At 38.5% G+C, this 27,948-nt stretch overlaps 1 protein-coding gene across 1 annotated transcript; it reads right to left on the bottom strand.

Moving 5' to 3' along the window:
* Position 1: 1 nt before the first annotated feature.
* On the bottom strand, positions 2-25,445 carry mmel1 (membrane metalloendopeptidase like 1). Its single transcript, XM_004068637.3, has 24 exons — positions 25,295-25,445; positions 16,427-16,603; positions 16,057-16,101; positions 15,725-15,784; positions 15,470-15,631; positions 15,301-15,381; positions 14,986-15,081; positions 14,614-14,732; positions 12,932-12,997; positions 12,413-12,547; positions 12,140-12,229; positions 10,378-10,514; positions 10,190-10,283; positions 9,988-10,116; positions 8,350-8,448; positions 8,181-8,264; positions 8,002-8,105; positions 7,206-7,264; positions 6,997-7,116; positions 6,728-6,861; positions 6,563-6,628; positions 6,389-6,484; positions 5,844-5,920; positions 2-5,303 (listed from the first exon to the last, which is right to left on the bottom strand). Exons 2-24 carry the CDS (start codon positions 16,581-16,583, stop codon positions 5,204-5,206), a joined length of 2,310 nt encoding a protein of 769 aa, XP_004068685.2. The 5' UTR covers positions 16,584-16,603; positions 25,295-25,445; the 3' UTR covers positions 2-5,203.
* Between the last annotated feature and the right edge of the window lie 2,503 nt (positions 25,446-27,948).

Below are 27,948 nucleotides of genomic sequence, written 5' to 3'. Positions count from 1 at the left end.
CTTCAGTTCAGACAATCACTTTAATGGGAATAATTACAAATCTGTCACAAAAATAGCAGTCTAGATAATTACATAGCAGCAGAACATTCATAAAAACATATAACATCTTATTTCTTTCAAAGCAACAATTTTACTCTCTACATGTCCTGTTAGGATCAACTTATCTAATGTATATAGATAGACCAGGTATGTTTTATATATGTTTAGCCAAAAATGGGTTTGTACATAGTTGCTTACCTATAACAGCACAGTTTTTGACAATTTTTGGCAATGTGAGGTCCAAAAATCCAGCAGGATTTTTCTTTACTTGCCAAATGTGGGGACTTTATTCACAACAAACAATAAAAGATTATTATCTTGACACTTAAAGTTTTCAGCAAACCAGTTGGTCAAGAAACATCAAATCTTCAATTACAGCTTGTAGTTCAGGCTCCACGTTTTTCCTCCTGCTCTTGTTTTAACAGCTGTGTCTTGCTGTTCAAATACACTTGTTTTGACATTTAGGAAATACTCCGTACTATAAAAGAGTTATGGATGCACAGTTTCACCTACACAGTGGAAATAAAAACAAGCAACAGCAGTAACTAGTTAGCTTTTTTTAGCTACTATGTGCTACTAGCTACTCCTGTAGCTAAGTTGTTGTTTTGAGTTGTCCTACAAGTGTGATAGAAAAGACGGAAGGAGAACTTTGAAGAGTTGAAACATGCTGGAGAGCACAGAGCAAGCGAGGAGGGTGTTGTGAAGTTGGACATAGCAAAGATCAGTAAGGATTAAGTAAAGGAGACACTGACCAGGATGAAAAGTGGGAAGGTGGTCCTGACAACACAACTATGGAGGAGTTTAGGAGAAATGGCCGACATTTCTGACTGGAATGCTTAACATTATCTTGGAGAGTGAAAAGATGTCCATGGAATGGAGGAGAGGTCCTTTTTTATCAAGAAGTGGGATGTGCAGAGTTGTGGACACTTCAGAGGAAAAAAGCTGATGAGTCACACAAACAATTTATAGGAAAGAAATATATTTGTAGGCAACATTATGGTTTCATTGCAAGAAAGAGAACCCGAGATGCAATGTTTGCTTTGAAGAGACTTCTGGAGAAGAGAAGGGCAGAAGCAGCTGCATTGTGTCTGTGTAGAGTTAGAGAAAGTCTATAGGATACAGACAGAAGAGCTGTGGTTTGTGCGAGAAAACGTCTGCAGTAGCAGAGAAGTTCAGAACATGAATACAATTGGTAGATAGTGGTGAGACGTGCTCTAGGTGTGACAGAAGTGACAGAAGTTCTTGAAGTACTTGATTACTTTACTTTAGTTACTGAATGAATTGGTGAATAAATTACTTTACTCACTCCTCAAATTTAAAAGTTATTCACTACTCGTTACTTGCTTTACTTTTTTCAACTCATACAAATTCTCAAGGAAATAAAGATAGCTCAAACAAGATACCCTTGTAAAATCCACAATATAAAATCATAGAGGCTACACAAGGCCAATTAAAAAAGTAATTAAATTACAGTAATTTGTTTCTTTGTAATTCATTACCCTCAACACAGCTGACAGATGAGGGTAGACAGAAATCTCTGTGGATCATGATATTTGCAGATGACATTGTGATCTGTAGCAAGGAACTCAAGTAGGACAGTGAGGTTACAGGGAGCAGAGGTGGCAAGGGTGGAGGACTGTAAGTACTTAGCAACAGTCCAGAGAAATAGAGAGTGCTGGAAAGAAGTGTAGTGCAGGTTAGAAAGGGTGGATGAAGGTTTCAGGTGGAATGTGTGACTAAAGAGTGTCAAATGAAAGGTGTAGAGGACTGTAGTGAGAGCAGCCATGTTGTTGGTTCAAGCTACATTCACACAGACATTGGCAATTCATGGTCAAGTGGCAACTTCCAAAGAATAGTCTATGTAAATCCAATTCAGGTTTTGGGTTTCCGTTCTTAAAACTTGTGTTCATGCGTAGCTACACATGTTTTAACAAAGGATTTAGGCTCTACGTGCAAAACATACAGGACTTGAAAGGGCGTTGCAAGTTAAACCAGGTTGAACTTTGACCAATCAGCGAATTGAATTTGGTAGTGACATATCAATGGCATGCCTTTTAATTTACAGAAATACTAATTGTTTGAAAATTGATCGTTGAGGAGAAATTACTAATTGCGGTTTGTGCCCAGCGGGAAATATTAGGGTGTCGAGAAAAATCGATTTAGCAAAAAATCGTGATATTTCATTTGAAGACACTTGTATTGAATTAAAATGCTGTCAATGCTTCAGTGTCTGACTCTAAATGTTCAGTCAGCCTTGCAGTTTTTGTTTTTATTAGACATGTACTGCTTAGTTTGTGCTTGGGATGGGTATCGGACCAAAACTCTGAGCCACGTTGCTGCCAGTACCATATAAAAATGCAGATTGTGGTGCTTTGAAGAGGGCTCCAGATGAGAATGAGTGACACTTGAGATGTATTGTGATACATATCAGATCGTGAGACACATATCATCATACGCATCTTATCGATTAAGATGTTGAGGTTCTCTTTGGGAGTGAGCAGGATGGATAGAAACAGGAATGGATCCCTCAGGGAAAAAGCTCATGTTAGACGTTTTGAAGACACAAGCAGGAAAGCAGATTGAGGTTCGCATTTGCAGTGAAGATATATATGAGGAGGATGGAGTTACTAAAAAACTAAGAAAATGGGCATACTGATATTTTCCATCTAACTATGACACTAAAAGTTGATACCAACTTAATGAAAAATACTAAAAAATGTTGGCTGCTTGGTACATTTTTTTCTAAATCACATTTGCGTTGGGTTTTAGCTTTCATTGGGGTCTTTCCATCACATCCCCACTATTATTTATTTTCCTTCTTTGTCTGGTAATCAAAACCAGACAATGCCACACGGATTGTTTCACACAACATTTAAACAGTCTGTAATGGAAAATATTAAGCAAACTGGGAATTTAATCAGGAGTCAACCTCTCACACATGTCTAAACTAATAATGTCAAAGAGGTTCAATAGTGAGTTGAGGCAGCGGATGTTACTGCTGTACTGTCTCAAGATCGTGAGTTTTTCATGTTGCTGTGCTGTAATGAGACAATTCTTGCTGCCTCACTGAGAAGAGCTTGCCTGGCAACCTTAGCTCCTGTCATCCCTATTTGCTTCAATTTACATTGTTTAGCCATTCATGTGAACAATGCTTTTGAGTCCTGTGTGTTGTATTTGTTATGAATTGATGTCTGAATAACACAGAAATGTTTTCTTCTTTCTTATTTTTTTAACAAAAGCATCCTATCTTGACTCTTAGTAACTAATGATCCAAGTCGGACATTTTCGCGGTAATTGGAATTATGTTAATTGAAGAAGGTTACATAACAACCAAAATGCATGAATACTTTACGTTTTGGCAGGAATGCTCTTTAGTCAAATCTAATTGTAATGAATGTGGATCTGACTTGTAACAAATATTACTAGGATTGATCCAAACAGAAAAAATATTATTGGCAAAAAGGTACTTTACCCATTCCAAACTCCTATCCAAAGACCTGACATTATCAAATATTTTATCACACACGTTTTATTTTTGTTTCTAAAAAGAAACATGCCAATGCCAAAATAAATGTTCACGGATAAGGAGAAAGTTGTGCGGTCATTTAAATTGGGCTTTTGCTCTTTCTTTTTCTTCTTTTTAAACATTGTAAACATTTTTACACTAATACACTTTTAGTCAAGTGTATTTCCCAAATTTCAAATCTTAGTACTCTAGCATCTCACTCTATGAAAAAAGCAGTTCCACCCCATTTTTTTCACAACAGTATTTGCCAAAAGATGAAAATTAACAGACACATTATATTGTTTCAATGTACACATTCACTTCAACAGCCTCAACTGAGACTTAACAGTCGTATTCAGTTTACCAAGGCATCCCGAATGTGACAGCCGCCATTCAAACCGGCTGTTGTTCTGCTGCACTTGAAAGCCCCCTTCAGTCAGTGTCCACCTCTTCTCTGTCCGCTTTGCTTTGATTTTCCTCTCATTACCTGTTAATAAGGGTAGAAAATAACAGTCCTGGCCCCAGCCATCTCGTTAATGACAGTCCTCAGTATGTCTGTCTGCGGACTCATTGATTGGTTACAATGGTCACTGCACTTCAACACACTGCACTCAACCTTTCATTTCTCTTATCAATGCCAGATCAGAAGACAAAAACTTAAGCTGCTGCCTTCCCATGAGCAAGCGCATCCAAGGCTTCACTTTCTCTTTCATGTAGCTGGCTGCATTAAAAAAGGATAAAAATCTCATAAATTGTTGTGTTATGGAGATTCCACATAGGATATCACATGGGATTATCTCTGTAGGAACATCTAAGATTGATGTAAAAACCTGGAAGCTTAAAAAAGGAGACTTCAAACATAAGTCAAAACAGAGAAAACTCTCGATATGATTATTAGCAAAGAAAAAAAATCACTTTATATAAAGTGAGGGTTATATAAAGTTTGCAGGTCAGCAACATAGTTACTTATCAGTAACTGCTGGGACATGACTGAAATTTGCATTAGTTAGTGATAAAAGGGAATAAATTTTTGCATGAGATGGACTGGAAACAAAAAATACATATCTTTTAAAAAGAACCAACACAGCAGTATAGCTTATAGATGTTTAACCTCTCTTTAAATGTAGAAAGGCAGAAATCTCCAACTCCACAGAAATGTCAATTTAAGCTTAAGGCTGCACAGATTTAACAGTCTTAAAGCCTTTAGGTTAATTCACTTTCACAAACCAAACTTTCAGAGTGTGACAAATTGAATGCAGAATTGCTTTGCAAAGCTCCGTTGTTCAATGGTCGGCAGTCAAAGTTAAAACCTATTCTTTACTTTTCTTTCTGAAGTAGTACAACATATTGAAAACAGAATATCAGACCAAAACGGCTGTGTACCACATGTTGCCGTCGTAATTATCAAGATCTATGCTGATGATGTGGTAGTTAGTTCACGAAAGGCTGGAAAAGCACTTACAGCCACGTATATGAACTTTAATGTTATGAAAGGACTTCAGGTCCATAATTTTCATTTGAACCCACTTTATAAAGTGACCTTCAAAGTTCAGAGGTTACTCAAACACATTTGAAACAATGACCTTCTCCAGGATGCAATAAAACACATGAGTACAACTTGTTCTTCTGCTTTACCCTGGTCATAAACTTGGAGAAGCTCTACCAGACACGACATTTGAGCTCAGGGTTCATTGGGCTTCCTTTCTGGCACTGAAAAGCTTCCGAAAAAGCTTCGAAATTTTGGAGGGATCCAAGCACCCTGAGAACCAAAGAAAACCAGGTTATTAGTATCAACAAAAATCCTAGCGTGTCAACAGTTTTGTGAGTTTATATGTGAATAATTACCTATGCCAAACACAAATCGAGTTTTTTTTAGCTGTTTTGTTTAAGTATTTTAACTAAAAAAAGTGGAGTTATATTTATCTATGCCTAACTCAAATTGAATAATTTTTAGCTGTTGAGTTAATGTATTTGTTTTACTCAAAACTGATGTGTTCAAACATTTAACCACTCGACCAAGACAAAATAATTTTTTTAAATGATTTTTCGGTTTTTTTATCGCCTTGGGGAGCAACACAAACAAAGTATTTGAAATGTTTTCTAAATGTGCTCTACCGTTTGTTTGATCAGGCAGTTGTAGGGTTAAAATGCATTTCGTGATAAAAAAAAAAGGTAAAACACTATGCTGTGTTTTTTATCACCATTTAGTGCAAGAAGAGGTTTTTCCTTTTGTAGAGGTTATAAAAAAAGTCATTTGTGCTAAATCCCCTAAAATACTAATAGTGGTCAAATGCGTTACCTGTACTCTAAAGGACTATGAGAATCGGTTTTGATTGACTGGCTGGCATACTCAGGGCGGTAAGCACCACACCACACCTTGAGAAAAGAAAACGTTTCATTAAATGGTTCAGAAATATTCATTCAAAGTTTTACTTTTGACAGATTTTTTGCAACTGGACACTTTTTACTCTGACAGCTCTTTTCATACTGTATATGCTGATATGTCATATTACACTGCAAAGACAGCCCCCTTAAAAATAAGTCAAACCTTTTTAAATTTGCAAAAACTAAATAAATCTGCAAATGGGGTTAACAAAAAGGTCCAACCAGGAATTCTTATTAAAAGAATAAAATTCTAGAAATCAAGACAATTTTTTAAACCAAGATTATTTAGCGATTGAAAAAGTTTTTAAGAAAAATTATATCTCTTGCAAGACAGAAAATAAGACAATTTTCTTGAAAGAAGGTTTTTTTCAACTTTTACTAGATTCAGTTTTTGCAGTGTATGACTGCATGACCTACTGAAAACCTCAACCAAAAACTACACGCTCTCTTGTTACTTACCTGGGCAAAGTTAAGGAAGAAAAGTTGCCTGTGATTCATGTCTAGTCCAGGTAGACGGGGCTCTTCCCCCTCCATTTCCATCCACTTTAGATAAGCCTGGAAAGACACACTTGAGCTAAGAAACAGCTAATTTAAATGTTTCCCAACTTTTCCTCATCAGTTACAACATTCTACCTTATAAGCTTGACGAACCCCTCCATTGTCTGCAATATTCTCCCCCAGTGTACTGATTCCACTGACCTACAACCAGATAGATTAACCCATTAAAAATAATAATTTTTGTAGCCACACAACACCTTAATACATTATTCAAAACCATCATGAACTCCACTGACTTACATTTTGTCCACCTGCTAGCTTCCAGTTGAAGTTGCCGTATTGCTGCACCATGCACTGTGACTGATCTTTAAAGTGCTCAGCAGAGTAATTACTCCACCAGTTTAGCATATTACCATCCTTGTCAAAATTACGACCTGCAAGAAGATATCAACCAGTGATTTTAGAGCTATTTTCTAAACGTAAGGCATATAAAAGAAGTTAATTGTGTAAAAGCAAGCAACTTATATTATTTATTTGTGATCTTTGGTGGTGTTTTAGCCGTCCCTCACCATTGTCATCAAACCCATGTGTGATCTCATGTCCGATCACCATGCCGATGCCTCCAAAGTTAAGGGCCTGGTGCTGGTGTTTGCTGAAGAAAGGCGGCTGCAGGATCCCTGCAGGAAACACTGGGGGAGACAAACAAGCCATCAGCTGATGAGCAACTTCTATCACAAAAACATGGAGGACAATGTGTTCTCTTCTTTGAAGCTCTTACCAATCTGGTTCCTGTTCGGTGAGTAGAAAGCATTTACAACAGCAGCCCCGATGATCCACCTGAGGAGTGAGTTGAACAAGATATACAAAATTACTGCTGTGTGTTTTGCCACAAACAGAAAATTGCTTTCCATTTACACACTTTATTTAGAAAGATTGCAGCAGAAATCATAAAAAAATCCCTTTTTAGTTCTGAAATTAATTTAGGGGTCTTTGAACTTAAGAATTTAGAAGCTTGAGTGCAACATTAAAAGGACATTTTCTTCCCTCACGCCATTAATTTCTTCCTTCTTATTTTCTTTATTGTCTCAGAATCAAAAACATGAAAAAACATTGGTTTGCTTTAATGTTGCCTCAATTTTACTATTTATGTTATATTTGAAAACAAAACAAAAATTCATAAGATTGAACTTCATAGTTTTTGAGTGTCTCCTCATTATGTAAAAGTTATCTCCAGAGGGTACATATTTGTATTTCCAAAAATACTACAGACTCATTTAAAAAGCTTTTTATTAAATATTTACTCACTACACACAACAATGAAGGACTACCATACCCAGGATCTAAAAATGTATTTGTATTCATTTTTTATTTTTTCAGAACTTGCTGTTATGGATACATCTCAGCATGTATCTTTCTTTTTTATTTGTTAACCATTAAGAAAATTGAATGTATTGTTATGTCTTTGAGCTACTTGCAAAGCGAGAAGATGTGTAACTGAGTCACATCCTTGAAGCTGGTGACTTACAGTCCATTACTGTCATAGTTTTTATCAATTGTGGATGTCTGTTACTTACAAATCAGGATCAACTGGTTCTCTCAGCTTCTTTAAACTCTTGTGAGCTTCAGACTTGAGGTTTTCGAGGACGTTCTCAAAGTAGTTTTCCTCACTGAAATTTAGCTGAAAGAAACAATATCCGATCAATACCTACTTCACAGGATCGGAATTGTGGCCTGAACTCTGACCTTGACTTACGTGGGCATACTCTTGATCAAGCTTCTGGTTGCTTTCTTCTAAAATATGATCCGGATAGCCAATATGCTCCTTCATTGCCATGGCCTAAAAAGAAAAAGAAGAAAAAAAATCAGTGTGATGAAACCTGAACTTTCTGGAGACTGACTCAGGTGTTCTTTTGCCTGTGTACCTTTTCTCTTGCCTTCTCCTTTGAAGCATCATCCATCCAGTTTAACTCCTCCAGAGTTTCTACATAGGCTTGCTGTATCTTACTGATGAGGTTACTGACCTATGAGGATAGTAGAAACAGTAGGTTTGAAATACGTTTTGGACATTTTTCACAAAGCGGCTTTTGCAGTTATTAAAACTGTTCAGCAAAAAAGATCAAATAACAGACTTTATGTGTGTTTGGCCTTGAAGTACCACTCTAATCACATTTTGATCTATTGTAAAAGTGGTCTTTCCATAATAATTATATGCAGCTTATAAGAAAATCAAAAAACCTGTGTTGGTAGATTCAGCGTATTCGCGGATGGATCTGGTCCCTAACCCCCGCGAACAGTTTTGGGTGCATTACTTTTAAAGAGTAATTGATTACTTTACTTTAGTTACTGAATACAATTGTAATTAAATTACTTTACTCATTATTTATTTTGAAAAATTAATTCACTTCTCATCACTTTACTTTTTTCCCCAATCATATACAGATTCTCAAGGGAAAAACAGATAAACAACATCCTCTTGTTTGTTTTTATATTATTTCTTTTATTCTGTTTTAACGTAAAGCACTTAGTGTTATGTTTTATGTAGGAAAAGTACTATATAAATAAAGTTTTGATTATATTTTTCTTTCATTTTACTTGATATTTAAAGCAATGACCTTGTGCAAAGGATGAACATGGTTCGAGACATAACCTGGCTTCATTCAAATTCAGACGGCAGTGTAAAAAATGACACAAAAATAAGTCTCAACACATGTAGTCTGTTGAAAGTGAGATGTGGAAAAAAACCTGTCATGTCTATGAAGTTAGATTCATATCTATCAAATCTGAAACTAAGCCATTCTTTTGAAAACACAAACTATTAAATGCGTCCAGCAGTTTCTTTGACCCTGAAATGCAAAAAAATCATTCTGACTGGACAGGGAACGGTCCTAAAACCAGATTAAATGTAAACAGTAAATGCTAATATAAACAGTATATGTAGTGGCTCGTGTCGCTGTTATCATGGAGTGGCTGTAAGAGCTGTTTATACGAAGCTGTCCTCCTCTCTGCTGCTCCTCACAGCAACTCGTCTTTGAGCAAACAAACTTTGATTTTAGGCAATGTCACTGCAGCAGCGAGGACTTGTCTTTATTTCCATCTCTACATCTGGATTAGCGTTCCTGCGCTAGTTATTCAAATTTTTTCTAATTAATCTCCATTGTGTTTCATTTAACCGTATCATATATTTTTTCATGAGTTTTTGTCTGTACAAGTTATTCAAGATATAAACTAGCCAATCAAATGCCTCAAATCAAAGCGCGTGGCGCCTTCTGGCTCCCACCTCTGACATTTCAAATGTTTGATTGACAGATTCTCCTGAGCCCACTTTCAGTGGAAGGGGTGTGGACCTCCAACAAGCTTACTCCTGATTTGAGTTTATTTATTTTTTTGTACATGTCCTCCGTGATTAGAAGAAAGCCACAAAAACATATTAAAAAACAATTGTGGTTTGAGTGGGTCTTCAAATAGTTATTTTTTAATACTATGAAAACATTTTGATGTGGAAGAAACACACAAGACACCTTGTCACTAGTGGACCCTCTTTAAAGGTCAGTCTGACTCACCATTTGTTTACTTTCCCCTGCAAACGTCTCGCGCACGTACAGGGCTCCAACTGCATTCTCCATGCTGCTTTGGACATATCGGACACATTCTCGCCACCAAGCGTCCTCCACTGTGGTTCCATAGAGAGTCTGAGCAAATGCACACAGACGTGAGGAGTTGGGTTTGCATTAACTCACGCTGACTCCTCTCTGCTCCGCACACCTTTCTGTAACGTGCTCTGGCGTCTTTGAAGCGGCGGCTCAAGCTGCTGACTCTGTCGATGATGAGCTGCCAAATGAGGTAGTTCTGCATAGTTCTGCAAATGTGCAAAAAAGCATTTCTGTTGACATTTCTTGCTGCATTTTTTTTTATTTCTCTAACTCAATCCATTGCGTCTGTTTTGAACTGACCGGACACTGTGTCTGGAGAGAACATCATCCAGCTTCTGAAGGTAAGGAGCACTGTACACCACCACCTCCTCTTCCCTTTGGGTGTCAATGGACACAGTGGACAGCACCCCCTGAATGAACTTTGTCCAGTTAAAGCCCTACAAGCAAAATATTACATAGCTTTACATTCACATGACAAAACACAATAAATTTACCAGGGAACTCCAAACTAATGAATACTGAAGTATTACTCTGGCTCTGACTGATCTGCTGTTTTACAGTTTTAGTTTCTAGACTGTAAATTTAACAGCCTAAATATTTGTGATAATAGCGGAGAACTTCACTTTTTCTACATCACATTTAAGGGCATTAACCCTAAATTTAAATAACTTTTTTTTTTTCCCCTCAGGGTTGCATTAGCACCCCACCACCACATCTTAAAGACCCACTCCAATGAAAATGAAATTTTTTTGGTTTTTCTAATGCGTTCTTTTGGCATTTTTTAATGATGGAGGATATATAGAAAGAAAATGCAAAGAAGAATTTGTAAAGAAGAATTTCTGGGTATAATTTTACTCAAATCGTTGTGAATTAGGAGCAGAGAAAAAAATTTGATTGGAAAAAGAGCTTACTTCCGACAGAAAATATGCTGGGGGGCTACAAGCTCCCTGCTCTTCTCCGCTCCACAATGGGGAAGGGAAGGGTGGCAGAGTTGCTCATGCCAACTCAGAGGTAAATTTCTAATGAACTGCTATCACTCTGCAAAAAAATGTTATTTTTTCATTTTGGCTAAACTATGACTAACTCATGTGAAACATTTCATTCATTCACGCAAACTGTTTGTGCAAAGGTGAGATAGCACCTGTGCTCGAGTGAGTGTTTATGTTCTTCTGGGGTGGATAATGGAATATAAAAAAGAGGGAGAGAACCCAGCCGCCCCCCACTAAGGCCTCCACCGCAGCAGCAGCGGCAGCCGGGGCCCCCCAACACCCGCCTGCCATGCAACCATATCGCCACCCGGGCAGGGCCAGCGGGAACGCCACAACTGCCCCCAACGCCAGAGAGCAGGGGGACGCAGGGGGGAGAGAGTGCAAGCCCCAGCCCAACCCGTAGAGCAGCACACCAGTGACAGGGCCGCCATGACAGAGGGCCCTGGTTCCCTCCGCCTCCAGGAATGGGGCGGGGGACAGAAGATCAGAAGTCCCTCTTACTTGTGTGATGTATGTGTGTGAGTGAGCGTGTGTGTGTGCATGTATGGGTGTGTGCTGGAGTGTGTATTTGTGATGTAAAGGGGGTGTGTATACTAAAGGGTGTGGTTAAAATTGGCAGGGGGGGGCACTGAGAGGACATCTGCTTGCAAACGGTGATGTCCAAGCACCCTCCCCACCAAGGGGCCCTAAAATGTCTAAGGTGCAGTTAAAATTGGCGGGTGGGGCACCAAGGACAACTACTGCTTCCTGGCAGTGATGTCCAAGCACCCTCTCTACCAAAATTCCTAAATGTCTAAAGTGCAATCAAAACTGAGAGGGGGGCCACGTTCCATACTGCAACAAAGGGAGGGAGCCACTGCCAAGTAGCTCCTCCCCCCAAGGTGCATCGCAGGCCGACCCCCACCACCCTAAACCCTAATAAATGGTTATATGAGGCTTTTTAAAATAGTTTAAAAGAGGATCGGAGTGGGACTTTAACAAAACCATAATGCTAACTTTACAAAATTCAGTTCCCATTTCAGAATATTGCATCTTCAGCATCTTGAATACAGCTGAAGTGAAATCACACTTACATTAAGGCTGAATGTGCTCTGAAGTTCACTAATTGTCATTTTGTTGTAAAGAACAGTGACATCTTGGCGCTCCTCTGCAGGTGATGTAGCCTGTGAAGCAACAGAGTTAACGATTTTAAAATGTTTTCATTTATAGAAAATAATTTCTGGTTCCATCATTGAGATTAGTATGAGAACACCTGCGTAGTTGCTTTTATTTCTACCTTTATTGAAAGTTATGCTGTTAGAATAGACTATGAGATTTCTTGTATTTCTGTAATGGCTTTCACTCACATTGGCGATGTCTGTCTCCAGCTCCAACACTTGCATCATCTCCTCCCAAACTCGCTCTTCGTCCTGAGTCAAGTTTCTGTCATCTCTTGTTATTTTTGCTATTGAAACCATGAACTGAAGATAAGCCTCTCGGACCTTTACAGAATCAGACAAACAATCAACAACGTTTCAAAAAGAAATCACGATGGTTTCAAAGAATTTTCATATCAAAACATATACTATTGCTGTTCAAAAAAATATCTTATAAATTTACTCAATTGAAGGTTTCGCATTAAATTTACATACAGCATTTATGCCTGTCTAATTCATTTTTATTGAAGGGCCCTATGCCATGCAAAATCAAAGTTTTGAGCTTTTAAGTGTTTTATAATGTTCATTCCTCACTACAAGAAACCCTGAAGCAGTATTTTGATCCGTTCACGCATTCCTGAGTATTCTTCTTCTTCCTATTGTCCATTTCCTTTGATTTTATTGCTGACATTTCTTGAAGTCAATCAATCAAAAACTGAAGTCTATCACCTTTTTGTAGTTTCCATCATTGAAATAATAATCCCTGGATGGCATTCCAAGTCCCGGCTGATCAATCTGAAAACATAAAATAAAATAAAAATAAAGTAAACAATAATACCATTAAGCACTATAGGCTACAATATTAAAACTGAAATGAACCAGAAAATTTGTAGTTTTATTTTGGACACACATGACATAACATCAGACTGTTTAAGACAAGCCTGTATTGACAAAACTATAAACATTATAGCTTCTTTTGAGTTGTTCCTGTGCTATCTTGCATTATAAATGGCCTCTCTCAGGCAGACATGATGGATACTGGAACAAAAATAAAAGACTCCAACAAGCCAATAACATGCTCATTCACAGGTTGCTATGGCAATTCCCACCTCTACAGAGCAGGGAGACATGGCGCTAAAGCAGAATCTGAAAAATGCTGTCATAGATCAAAAATGACAGGTCCCATTGAAAAAACAATTCTACCTGGAGAGGCACAATCTTGTGATGATAAATTATATTTTCCTCCATTTATGTTACTCCTATTACATTATTAGAGCAAAGTCATTGCAGATTTAAATGACTTGTGTATGGTTTAAAACAGAGAGAATGTTTGTAATATTAGTAAATTTAAAATGTGTGAATTCTATTAGTATGTTTTTAACAATGTTTTTCACCTATAAAATAGCAAAAAACAAGGATTCAATTTGGAAACTTAATTCTAAAAAAATGTAAATGTAAATTAAACAACGTTAGTATATTGAGTTGAGATTCAAAACATCAATTTAAATTATTTTTTTTAAATAAAAACTCATAGTTGCATGAATGTAAAACAAAGATTTATTTTTAAACAAAACAATAATACAGAAAAATCTAAAGGATCCCTACATTTATTTAAATTTTTTTATTAAACCTTTATTTTACCAGGATGACCCTTAGGACAAAATCTCTCTTTCAAGAAAGACCTGACCTTGAATAATGGTATTTAAAGACAAAATGTGTTTTTTTCTGTTTTATTTCTTTCTTTTATAAAAATGTAATTCAACTACCATTTTTTTAAATAAAATATCTAATAAGTAAAAAAAAAGTGTATTATGGAAAAGGGTTACTCATGGACAGAAAGTATCCAAATATGACTATAATATAATTTTTGCAAAAAAAAAAAAATATATATATATATATTCAGAGACATGCGCGTGCCTCTGTTATAACCTTCAAGGTCACAGGGGGAAAGGAACACAGGTACAGCCTGAATGTGTTTTCTGTTTGTCCTGAAAAAATGATGTTTTTACTGGCTTTATTTGTGACATTAAATATGCGATCAAGTTCTCCTGATCCTTTTAGAATTAGGAACTTAAAAGTATTAAAAAATTAAGCTAACACAGTCATGTTACACATATCTGTAATCGCGGCTTGTTTTGTACATATCAGGTTTAGTCTCTCAACAAGCAGTCTATCATTAGAGTGAGTGTTTTTTCCCTTTGCTTGTTGACACCATCATGAAAATAATTTGCACCGTTTACAGCAGCAGAAATGACAGTCATTAGAAGGGTTAAGTATCAACGTAATAACAATGAATAATGATGTAAACACTCAAAAACAACATTAGCAACCATAAGCCTTTACTTGCACATGAATGGGGTTTGGAAAATGACTCATGATTTTATTTCTGAGTGGAGAATCTGTAATCTTACATAAATGATGTGGCGTTGAGAGTCCCGATCATCTGTCCACACGTACATGTCCAGAATCACCTTCTTGTGAAAGTGAGCAGTGAGAATTGCCAGTGTGCTTTCAAGGCTCCATGTTTCTTCTAAAAATAAATACATAAAAAGAGGGCTTATTTTTTTTTCTTTGAAACCATACAAAAGTGTAAATTGTCAGGACTTCTTTATTTAAGCCGCATGTGTAAAAAGGACAAATGCAAATGGACAATTCCAATTTTTTGGAGATGTAATTAGTGCTGAAACATCTGGAAACTCACTGATTCAAACATTTTTTCATTCCTTTTTTTTATTGGCTGGAACACAAACGTGTATGAATCAGTGTGCAGGAGACAATTCTACCTGCTGTTGTGTTCCAGTCCTCTGAAGCCACGGGCCAACCTCCAACACTGTCGATGAGCTTCATGAGGGGCTGAGAGTCACGTTGCTCAATAAGGCCTGCACACAACAGACAGTCAGCCACAAAAAAAAAGCTAATTCACGAAGTTAAACATTTTAATAACTTCCAAATATTTACAAAAAGTAAAATGGAAAAATGCATTAACTATGTGTACGTAACAGGAACCTACAATTGAATGCACATTTATCAGATTGGGATTCGATGTGTAAAGGATTTTGTCGGTTTATGACTTAAGTTTCAAATAAAGAAATAATTACTTTCATTCATGCAGGAGTTGTAAAGGACTTTGGCTTTCTTTATGGCATCTCTGTCTGCTTCACTTGTCATTTCAAGAACACCTGCAACAACACAAGCATCCCGTATGAATGGAGCCCACTCTTCCAAATACTGCTGCCCACAGATCTCCGCAGCCTTGTTCCTGCTGACCTTTGAGGACAATCTCCAGTTTGTCTCGCAGAATGTCAAAGACACTGTGACGGGAGCTTGTCTCTGGGATGACGTGTCGCTCCAGCCAGCCGCCACAAGCGTATCGATAGAAATTATCGCAAGGCTCCACAGACTTATCCATGTTCTGCAAGAGCCGAGCAGCTGCAAGGAACCACACGGAGGAACAGCAGGATGGTAAATGCTAGAAATCACACATAGTTGTAGGAAGTAGAAAGTAACAGCAGCTTTCCTCACCTGCAGTAACACAGTCTGCTGTCGTGCACACATTGTTGAGGCTGGAGCGAAACATCTGGCCTGGAACAATCAGTTTCAACGATGGTAAAATAGTATAGTGGACTCTGATAAATTACATCCCCAGCTTAGACATAAAAGATGCTGCTATATGATGTTGAATTGAAAGTACACTAGAGTCCTGCTGCAGTTGTTGTGTTACAGGGGAAACGTCCATGTCAGCATTGACTGTGGCCTTTCACTTTTGTGCGGCCCCGCTGATCCAACAGAAAGGGGTATTAAAGCACTAAAGCATCAGAGGCGGGTACATGAGAAGTTTATAGGGTTGGACTTACCTTCACCCGTTGAGCCTCTAGTTACAGTCGACCTGTTGGATTTTTCTAAAGAAAAAAAGAAGACCGCATAAATGGTCTAATTCAAAGTTCTAACAAAGCTCTACAATGCAGATCTGTTAGCTTTAAAAAAAAAAGGTTACTATTCTTTCTAAATGGATTGACCTGATTGTTCAAGATGGATGTGTCAGTTTCCGGATAAACTCTGGATTGTACCAATAACGTTCAGACTCATTTGATAATTGCATGGTTATTTAAAAAAACCATTGTGAACATTTCCTGATCTACTGCAGTCATGAAGGCACACAAAGCAGATATTTCTCATTATATTTTTGCTCTGCGTGATCTGGATTATTCCACAGAGATCAGTTACCTTTCACAGCTGATGTGTAGAGGACAACCAGCCCGGCCAAGGCACAGCTGGCCAGCAGCAGCAGCACAGACAGACCGATTTCTGCCACAGTCCAACGGCGTTTTCCAGGTTTACTCGATTTCTCCATGATATCCATTTGGCTTTCGGATTTTCCCATATTCCTTCTGACTGCCGGCTCTGCGGGAAACACACTGTCAAAGTGTAGGCAGCTACCACTTTGTGTGTGTATGTGTGTGTGTGTGAGTGGGCTGTGCAGTGATCCATAAACTGTGCCAGCTGACCTGCAGTGAGTGAGCTTCAATTGCTGAACACCTACAACAACTTTGCTGACAGGAGTTGTGAAACTGTTGTTGCTGCAGATACAGTTTTTGTTTAACTTCTGTTTCTATAATTCTCATTTGAGTGTGTCAAAGACTGGATTTCAAAAAAACTGTAACTATAAAATGTTGCAAGGAAACCCTTTAACTAAGCCATTCATCATAAGTACAAAATAGACTTGTATTTGAAAGCCACTTGGTTCCTAACAGTTGATATTTGCACACTGAGCGGTGTTCAATAGGGCAGACGTGGTGTGAAGAGAATGAATGCATGAAGAATGAGCCACTATTTAATGTCCAGATGGAAATATGCATTTAAATGAGGAAGTTAAGATAATAATGTAAGCCACTGCTAATATCAAATCAAACCTTTTTCTTCTCCAAAGAGAACTAACATGAGGTCTTTGATAGATATTGAGTAAATAAAATAAAAACAAAAAATAAAAACTAAAGGGGAAAAAAAGTTGCAGATAGAAAAAAAAGCACTGATCCAATCTCTTTACAATATTAAAATCCTGTTTACAATTTCTATCAAAAAGTTTCCTTTTATCTCCACAACTGCATTTTAATATTTTCAAAAATAACAGAAACTATCTGTTGCTTTGTGTTTGATTTGATTTCCAATAGAAAATCAAACACTGGGACTATTTTTGTAAACAGCAATTTAAAATAACTGTTCAATATTTTTAAGTGTATATCATTGACTGTATAAAAGGAACTAGACTAAGTGGCCCCTCCCCCGTCACGCTCCAAACAGGAAGTACCCGCTGGCTTCAAGAAGCTAAAATCCCATTGATTTATGTTGAGAAATAAACAAGCTTTACTCAAACTTTCTATTCCTCAGAATAACCATTCTTGCTCTGCTACCCTTTTTTTCAACATGTTCTTGCTAATCCAAATTTTCTTGCATGATCTTTTTCTGGTTGCCACAGAATGGATGACTAAGATCAATCATTACTTACTGGCATCGTTTGGCTCCAACATGGCAGCATTGGTAATGTGAAAGATTGGTGACTGAGCTGACTACATTTCATTGGACCCGGAATTTTTCTATGGGCGACGACACACTTACTCAATCCAGTTCTCCTATACCTCATGTGTCAAACTCAAGGCCATGTCATTTTATGTGGCCCGCGAGAGCATAACAGTTTTTAATTTCTTAAAATAAAAAATAAAAATTGGTGTGTATTTATTCATATCAAGGGGGAATCAGACTTGAAATATCGGATTGGGCAACTGTGATGGCTGCCTACTGTGCCACACCATCAGGGCAGTAACCTCCTGCACCACACCCTACATATATCTGTTCACTTTATTTGTTTGCAGATACTTTTAGATTTCTTTTTCAAAAGTAACACATGTTTGATCATAAAATGTATTAACATGTTTCAGTTTACTTTAGTATAATTTGCTTTATTAATTTGATGTTTTGTTTAAGTTACCAGTGCTAAAGGGAACAATTGCTGCTGCCATCTGCTGCTGGAACAATCAAGTCAGGCCTGACACAAGAATGCATGCCAGTCAGCAGAGGCCTTATATTCAGCAGGCAGCTAATTGGACTGAACCATCACCCAGTGGACAAGGAACTCTTTTTGTGTTTCCATTTTGATGGTCCTTAGTTTCATTCATTGTGTATGTTAATTTATCACATGTTGGGCATTAGTTTAGTTTGTTCTCTGTGGTTTGTCTTAGTCTCTTTAAGTTCCCCCTTGTGTGTCTAGTTGGTTTGATCAGCCACTATATATGTTCTCTTGTGTTTGCAATTAGGGAGGTCAGTTTGATTAAGTTTGTTTGTTCAGTTGTCCTCTGTTACATTTAAAAGCTTGAGTTAATTTTGTTGCTTTGACCTCTTTTAAGGGCCCATTTTTGCCCATTTACACATTTTGAAAATTAAATTTCAATATTTTTGATTAAATTGTTTGCTGTCCTTGCCTTCTACTGCTCGGTCCACCACAGCAACTATACATTAGGACTTAAACACTGTCCATACAACCTAACCTGACAGAATCAAATTTGAAAGGATTTATGTTAGAGTAACAAGCAAACATGTTTTCTATGCAACTGTAATTGTCACTTTAAAAAGTTATCATAGGTAAATCATGAGTTATTTAACATTATGGAGTAGTTAAGTTTATTTTTCATCACATCTAGTTACATGTATAAGTTAAAACTGGCCCTTTGAGGACAGCCACTATGCTGTTGTGTCCTATACAGTCAGTGGTGTATACCTACAGATATGAAACGTTTTGATAGATGTCAAATATGTGTTATATATGACAATCCAAATTATGGTAGGTATTGGAGTTTACAAAAAAATAAAAAGTGTAGTGTAGGAACCTCTGCAACCAGAAAATCAACATGACTTAATCATGACTAGAATATGATGGTTTTGCTTACCTGTTAAAAAAGTCTGAATACAGCAGTGCATTTGAAAGTTTTATCACTGAGCACCATATGTTGATAATCTAGGCAGCAGAGTCATTGTGTGGCAAATGTTACAATTTTTCAAGGAAACAATTTGGCAAACACTAAATGAACCATTAAACTCAGCCGTTTGCATTATTTGGCCTCACGTTACCCCTGTGAGCACACACCTCAGGCTTTAAGCTTTCTTCAAAGGAACTAATTTTTGCTTACAATAATTGTGTATATGCGAACAGAACATTCCAAATGAGCATTTGTGCAGAGGACAAAACAACAATCACCACAAGCTTTTAGTACTTCTTTGTATCTATTCACTCTGCAGCACCTGTTTCCTCCATAACCATCACCATCGCCCTATCATTAGGTCTGACAGGGGATGGGCTGTAAATCAGAGGTTCACACTGCTGCGCCCCATTAGCCCTTCTTGATGAATACTCATGGGCACATATCTGGCACCGCAGTGATGAAGAGCAGTTTTCTGGAGCTTCACTGCAATCTACGGACTGAACTTGCTCTCAGAGGCATATTATTGCCATACTGCTTTCAACATAAGAGTTATTAGCACTGTTTAATGTAAGCAGATGACGTTGTTGTGTACTTTCTAACTGTGCACAAACAGAAATGAATCAATATCCAAAAAAAGCACTTTGAAAATGACTTCCAAGTAGTTTTCTTGAAATTACAAATTCTCTGTCGAATATAGTTTTTCCCTCGACTGATTCCATATCTAGATTAAAGTCATTTTACAGCTAAAAGTGTCACGGAATTCTACGGCTAGCAAAAAAAAGGTTCTTGCCAATGGTAATAATTAAATATCATAACTTATTTGCTGCAATGTGAAGAAAAACACTGCAGTTTTGTTCTATAAAATGTCAATCTTGGTTTTGAGCTTTGATTTTGCAAACGGATAAGATAGATCATTATCAGGCGAATGCTGACCCCTTCCTAAATCGAGCTGAATCCAGTGTGGTTCCTTAGGCAAATCTTTCACTCTACTGCCTCGTTACAAGGAAGTTCAAGTCTGGTTCTCCCTGTGCCAGTCCCCAGCCCGGATAAAAATAAGGGTTGTGTTTCAGGAAGGATATCCGGCATAAAAATCTCTGCCAAACCAACTGTGCGGATTTGATCCACCAAAAGGTGAACAACAGCAGTTCTTTAAAAGACCACTGGAGAATGGTATCAAATAGGAGCAACTTACCTTCAACTTTCATCTGCAAAAGTTTCACTTTTTATCAAAAAGAAACATATGTAAAGCTCGCTTTCAAAAACGTTTTTAGTTTTGTTTTGTTTTGAACGTGCCCTGTCCAACAGCTGAGCAGATACTGTAGATAAGAGCTGAAGGTCTCTTGTGTTGGACCTATTTTACTGTTACAACAGGGGGTTGTGGGTCTTCTGACACACAAGGTGTGTATTTGTATAACCCCCCTTTGTAATACAATATTTTCAAGACTTTATTCATATTGATTACATTTGTATTCTTTTTTGTTGTTGTACCGGATGGAAAAGAAAAAGACGAAAGAAAGGGAGAGATGTTGGAGACAGGGGGTGAGGGCACGGAAGAAAGGGGGAAAAGGGAAGTTAAGAAAATCTGGAGGATGATGACAGAGGTGGGGGTTTGGGGAGGGGGGTACAATCATAAAGCAACAAGATGTTGGAGGATTATCATCATTACTGTCTGGTGTTAGTCAAAAGGGGTGAGGCCTGTCCACACACATACTCAAGTGTTACAAACACTTGAGTACCGATCGAAGGGTCGGCGGTTCGATCCCTGCTCCCACCAGCCAAGATGTCGTTGTGTCCTTGGGCAAGACACTTCACCCTCCTTGCCTCCAGTGTGGCTCCACTGGTGTGTGCATGTGCATGAATGATCCCGGTGATGGTCAGAGGGGCCGTAGGCGCGAAATGGCAGCCACGCCTCTGTCAGTCTGCCCCAGGGCAGCTGTGGCTACAACAGTAGCTACCATCACCAAGTATGAATGAGGAGTGAATGAATAATGGACACAATGTAAGCGCTTTGAGTGTCTTGAAAAGCGCAGACAAATCCAATCCATTATTATTATTATTATTATTATTATAAACTTGCCTGTTGGCTCCAAAAACCTTCACATACAATCATGTCAACATGTACTCAACGCAACAAAAGTTCACACACACATTCTATTTGTGCAAAGGTGCGCTGACACCCCTGCTCAGGTGGATTTTCATGTTCCGCTGAGGTGGATGATGGAATCTAAAAAGAGGCAGAGTGCCTGGCCGTCCCCACACCAAGACCCCCGCCGAAGCGGTAGCGGTAGCCAGGGCCCCTGGACACCGGCAAGGTATAGCAAATACAGGAAATCCGCCCTCCAGGAAAACCAGCCAGACAACTGGAACGCCAAAGAGCAGGGAGGTGCAGGAGCACGGAGAGTGCAGGCCCCAGCCCAGCCAGAAGGATTGTCCTCTACCCCGCCAGTTGATCCAGCCCGGGATCCCACCAGCTGCCCCAGCCCCAGACGAGCTGCCCACCACAACCAGGGAGTCTGGGCATCCCCCCTCCCCAACCCCAAGCACAAGCCAGGGCCCCGCAAGAGAGACCCACTCCAGGCAACCAGCCTCCCACCACGCGGGAAGTCGGGGAGAGAGAGCAAGACAAGGGACGTCCACCTCCGCCCATGAGGAGGACGCCTAAGATACGTGGGGTCCCTGACGAGCGTAGTGGACATTGCCCGACCAGGCTGGGTGGGTGGGTGGTTGGGACGCTGAGAAGACCTCTCCTGATTGATGGTAGTAATGTCCACCCACCACCACCAGCACCACCAAGGGTTCTACATGTCTAAGGATTCAAAAAACCTTTTGATGCTTATTGGTCAATTTGGGAAGAGTAAACTCCAGTCAATGTGCACGATCTACTTCAGGCTTCAGTTTCCCCGTTAAAAGACCTGTGAGTGATGGCAAAAGGGTATTCCAAAAAAGAGTGACTGGACGGAATAAAACAAATGTGAGACATTTATTATATCCAAACGTTGTTCTACCTAATTGTCAAACAAATGTATACACACCTTTGGGATTTAATTCATTCAAAATGATGTAGTAAAAATACATTTTCCATCCTCCCTACTACACACACATCATCACAACATCATTGATCCATCAATTTTCTCAAGTTGGGTGTTTTAGCTGTGAAAAGGGTGCTTAATGTTTTCTAATTCTTAAAAGTTATTTAAACCAGGCAGCAATGAATGCAGTTTATTTTTTAAAAGTCAAACATGTATCTGGCTTTCTATGTTTGTGAGAGATATATATGTAAACAAAAAATTTGTCATGTAAGATTTGCCTGACTTTCAAAGTACCAGTAGACACATTTTCATTGGCCAGGAATTTGCTAAAAAAAAGTCTGCAGGTGTGATTTTTACGTTTTAACCATCGTGTACTCATACATTTGAGTCTTATGAAAGTAACTGTTAGGGATTAGTTTGCTTGTTTTAATGCTGTTATACAAATATTTTGATCCTAAGATAAAGACAAAGAAAATGAATAGTGATGTGTGACAGGAGTATTGGCTGGCCAGCACTGAACTGCAGTTTCTCTGTTTGCACAAAGCCATATTTTGCAGGTAAAACAGGCCACCTTTTGTGAATTATGAACAAAAACCACCCCATTCTTGTCTCTATAAACAAAGAAGTAGCTTCAAAGACACTTTTATGTGTCTTTGCTTTGATAAAGAGGCTTTCCGGGATGGCAGTCTGAGTGTTGGGGAAATAAGGGAGAGATGAAGTCTCATGCAGACAAAGTCTACTGTCTGTCATACACATCAGAAAGCCAATTTAATGTTAGCAGCCAAGTGGTAGCCAGGTAAAGTTAACCAGGCAAAACAGACCTTATCTTAGGGAGGGTGGGGCATGACAAAGACCCCTTAGAGACCGACGCCAATCATCTTTTTTTCTATTGTAAAAGCGTTAATAGTGGTCTTTGAATTATGATCATGGAGTGTTTAGGCAAAATCATTGTCATTTTTTACGTCACAGCTTCTGCAGAGCGGCAGTAGTTCATTCGAAATTGGCCTCTGAGTTGTGGGCAAAACTGATGGCGTGGAGTAGGCCTGCCCCCACTTCCGTCATCCATCTGTTGCTCCTCCATCATCAGAAAAATGCCACAAGAATAAGTTAAAAACACCAAAAACAGGATTTTCATCAGAGTGGGTCTTTTTTAAAACAGCCAATGAGAGATGCCAGAAGAAAAAGGGTTTAGTTAACATTCTTATTATTGTTTTGAACTTTTGTAAAAACGCATGAGGGTCCACTGGTATATCAGATTAAGGTTGGAAAACAGCACAATGTGACCTATTTATATAGACATTATCCAGCCTAAGAAGTGAAGTATTGGCCTGAAAAAAGGAAATGTTGCTGAAACATGTCCTGAATCTTGTTAATTTACAACTATTTCTGAAAACTAAGTCAAACTGTGTTTTTTTAATTTATTTTTTAACAGCTTTACATATAAAATAGGATTTGTGAGTCACTGAGCTTTTTTTTATGTCAGTAGAAGAGCTACTAAACAGCATTTTTGTTCAGCTTTTCTGGAGCAGCCTGATCTTGACGACCAATTGCTGCTGCTACTATTTTACACTTTAGCTCAAGAAATCACCTTGTGAAATGAACGTGAATGCCTTCAGATTTGAAAAGTGCTGCGAACTGGGCTGCTTGGATGTTACACCGACAGGGCATGTGCTGTCCGTGCTGTTGTGAGCCACGGGCAAAACAAGCAAGTCATTTTTTTGTTATGAACACTTGAGTTCTGGCTTTTGATCCAAAAAACAAGATTTTGAACAGGTTTATTTCTAAAGACCACATTCATTTGCAATGGAAAAACAATAAACGTCTAAAAGCATTTTGATTTAACATTGACACTGGCAAATAATAAGAAAATGATAATAAAATTCGTTAAACTGGACAGGTTTTAACCAAAACTAAAAGTCTCTTTTTCGCTTGCAAATGTGAATGAAATCAAAAGTAATGGTCCTAATTTCAGCAGTTTTGATGACCATACCTTTCACAATAAAATGTCAATTATATGGTCAGGATTAGGCAATTAACTGAACCACAAAAATAAACCTCTAAACTTTTTAAATGACTTAAGTAATAAATGCATTTGATATAGCAGGATTCAAAGAGCGTGTAGGAAATCATCACTTTCTGAGCGATAACTCTGGAACATTTTTTGTGCTCAGCTCTGTGGAAAACTAATCCTGTTTAAGCACTTTTTAAAAGGTCCAAGATCAAAGACTTCTTAATAATTCTAGGAGGATTTGCATATCTTGACTGTCTTTTTCAGTCTGTAATAGGCTTTTTGAGAGGAACAGGACACTGTCAGTGCTGTCTGTCTCACTGGGGTCAGCTTTTTTTTCTTTATTTAATCGTGTTTTTAAGGTTGAAGAATAAACGCCATGAGACCATTTTAACATTAAATGAATCATCTATGGATGCAAAGAGTTATTGAAAATGTTAGCTTTTATTTGTTTTACAAAAAATGTTTCATGCTGCTTTATAAGTGAAAGTGGCGTGAAATTTTAGAAACCCTCTTAATCCTTTCAGTAACAGGAGTCCAGATTGAAATGTCAATGACTCTTTAGGGATCATTTTCTAAAATGTCCCCTTGACTTCTGATATGAACAGAGCAGAAACTAAAGTTAAAACTTAAACATATAGAACATGCAAGGCATGTTGACATGTAAGGTCAAGGGAAATATAACAGGTCTTAGGCCTTTTTTTTCTAGTCACCAGTAAAACAATTTTATTCAGATGATACTAATCTGTACCAAACGTTTCACAGGTTTCTTGTTTTTGAGAATATTATGATTACACAGAGTTCAGTGGCTGGTACTGTTCTTCTCAAAAACAAACCAAACATGGATTAACCTACAGGTCATACTGTGCTAGCAACTCACACACTTTCACTCAGCCTCACAAGCTGCTAAGTAGAGTAGGGACACGTGTTAAATCTTTTTCCAAGTGTAAACAGTTTTTTGTCTGTCCAGACACCGCTGGGGTTTTGACCTTATGTGATGCATAAAGGGCAGCAGTTTCAATGGTGTAACTTGGAGCATTTTTAACTTGACACTGAAACAAGGTTAAAGGATTGGTAAGCTTACCTTTGTAGGTGGATGGAAGATGTCCCTGAGCTGCTCCCCCACAGCTCACTAAGGTCTCAAACACCCCTGCTGAGCATCCGCTCAGAGCTGGTGTGAGGATGAACGAGCCTGTACTGCCGACTGAAGGAGACGTTTATTCAGTTCAGTGTGCTGCACCGGGAACTATGAGGCAGCGGAGAGGGAGGGGGGAGCCTGACAGGGAGGGAGGGAGCCAAGAAGGAGGCCGATGGAAGGTGATAGCACTGTTATGTTTGTGATTACATGACTGTGATAAGGAAAAACATCAGGTGCCCGCGCCGCGAAGGGCTCTGCTGGCTTGTGATATGTGTCTGCGACTGGCGTAGGGGTCAAGAGGATGCCGGATCCGTTACAATGAACCACAATTCCATTTTTGACTGTGGAGTGTCCCCCAGCTGGTGAAAGAAAGAGAAAAAACCTAGTCCTAAAGTGCACAGCTGATGGATTATTCAAAAACAGTGTGATATCCCAATGTCTGCAGAACTATGTTTTCGTGTCAGCATCAAAATAGAAAACGCTGCAACACCTCTCTTCTTCACTGTTCTAGAAAGCTCATCTGTGTGATTGACCTGTGACCTAGTGTCACTGTGAAATGGCTCATTTTTAGGATGATTAACCACCATAATTACTTTTCCTAATTAGCAAATAATGAAGAGAAAACAAAGTGGGAGGATTTGAGAAGACAGATTTCTACTCTGAAGCCATGGAAGTGAGTGAACTGTGATTTCAGCTAGCAGAGAGGAAATCTTACAGAGATGTTTGTATCTGTGCTGTAGGTGCCTAACATGACTGATGTTGTGGGGGCTCTGCAGGAAGTCAAGCTTGCAGCTGAGTTAATAATTTATTCATAGATTTAATTTAGCCAATCGTTAACTTCATATTTGGTCTTACTTCGACTGTACAGTAAATACATTTGGTTTGTTGATCTTGATGGTTTGCTTCACAAATATTCTGAAACTAAAGAATTACAGAGAGAAATAATTTGGTACCATATGTATTTTTGTTATATTGTATTAATCATGCTATAATAAGGCTTTTTAGTAGGGATGTAATAATTAATCGATTAATTAATTTCTATTCCAAGAATTGAATAAGATCAATCTGTCTGAGGTGGAATGGAATCAAATTAACCAGTACGATTAAAAAAACGTTTCAAAAATAGATGCATTGATAATCGAATCAAAACTGGAGACGCATGCTAGGTTTATTTTACTATAACGTAAGAACGACCATGTGTATCACAGCGGACGACACACACGTGATGCAGAAAAAATAAGTCTGTCATTCCAGTTCAATATGTGGAAACACTTTGAATTTAGCTCACACGTATGTGACTATGCAGTGTGCTAGAATGCTCTTATAATGCTCCCTTAGGATTCTTTTGATGTGGACAAAACCAGTGGGCTAAACCTATTAGAACTCAAATGTGAATGGGTTTGCCATTAATTCTTGTTCTCTTATACCATGGTCCGGGTGAATACTTGATTCTGATTGGCTGCTGGGTGTGCATTAAAACCTGATAATCGCACGGTGAAAAAAGAAGTTCCGGTCACCTAGCTTAAATGTTTCGTATCACTGCGCCGCCTTCTTTTAAACAACCTTTTGCTTCATCATTTGGACAAAAACAAGCGGTAAGAGGTGAACTTCCTCTCTGAACTGATGCTTTATTCAACCCATCGGAAATATCAGCATATATGTATCGCCGAATCTTGACTCCAGCAGTGGTGCGGCGTGACACGGACTATTTGTTACGTGATGCGTCGCGACGGATCAAATAGTCCACTTTTTGTGAGAAAAGTGATCCAAATCCAAAATCTAAATGTGGGAAAACACTGTTTTGCATTTCTGTTTGAAAAAAGAAATAGATTCACAGTAAAAGGAAACATTGTATTTTGTCAACTGAATTATTAAATGAATTAGAGTCTATAACTCTTCGGTGTATTCAGACTGGAAAAATACTTTGGTCTGGACCCATTTAATTTCATTTGTTCTGGATCAGGCTGTACGGTGTCAGTGGTTAGCGCTCTTGTCTCACAGCAATAAGGCCCCCAGTTTAAGTCCCGGCTGGAGGACCTAAAGCAGAAACACCAATGGGGGACCTTTCTGTGTGGAGTTTGCATGTTCTCCCCGTGCATGCATGGGTTTTCTCCAGGGACTCCGGCTTCCTCCCACCGTCCAAAAATCTGCTTCATAGGTTAATTGGTTACTCTAAATTGTCCCTAGGTGTGAGTGTGAGTGTGCATGGGTGTGTGATTGTGGCCCTTTTGACAAACTGGCGACTTGAGGTCCCCAGCCTTTGCTCATAAGTAACCCGGATACGCTCCATGATACCGAAAAAGAGTGCAAGGATTCTGTGGTGTTTTGTTCTTGGTCATGTTTTTAGTTTTCTTCTTGTCAGTCACTCCAGTTTAAGGTTCATGATCTACAGCCGTCCTCAGCCTATTTAAGTGTCTTGGTTTCTGTTCATCCTTGTCAGGTCATCTGCTCTGTTGTGTCACCGGTTTGTTGCTCCCCATAGTTTTGTCAAGTTCTAGTTTGTTTATTAAATGTTTATTTCCTCGCACCAAGCCTGGTCTCCTGCATTTTGGGTCCTTCACCACCAGTTCCTGACAACATTAGTGGTGCAACAAAAATGG

The sequence above is a fragment of the Oryzias latipes genome, chromosome 5 (assembly GCF_002234675.1).
Source record: "Oryzias latipes chromosome 5, ASM223467v1".
In the NCBI taxonomy this organism is placed as follows: domain Eukaryota; kingdom Metazoa; phylum Chordata; class Actinopteri; order Beloniformes; family Adrianichthyidae; genus Oryzias; species Oryzias latipes.
Note: the sequence above shows the minus strand (reverse complement) of the source record. Positions and strands in the feature narration are given on the sequence as shown.

What these genes read in the sequence shown, in the direction of transcription:
- mmel1 (XM_004068637.3), bottom strand. Translation starts at nt 16,583, where the DNA reads ATGGGAAAATCCGAAAGCCAAATGGATATCATGGAGAAATCGAGTAAA. An exon ending in TAGAGGCTCAACGGGTGAAG is followed by an intron (nt 15,785 to 16,056) that starts GTAAGTCCAACC and finishes TGATTGTTCCAG; the next exon opens with GCCAGATGTTTCGCTCCAGC. An exon ending in TTGATCAAGAGTATGCCCAC is followed by an intron (nt 8,106 to 8,180) that starts GTAAGTCAAGGT and finishes TGTTTCTTTCAG; the next exon opens with CTAAATTTCAGTGAGGAAAA.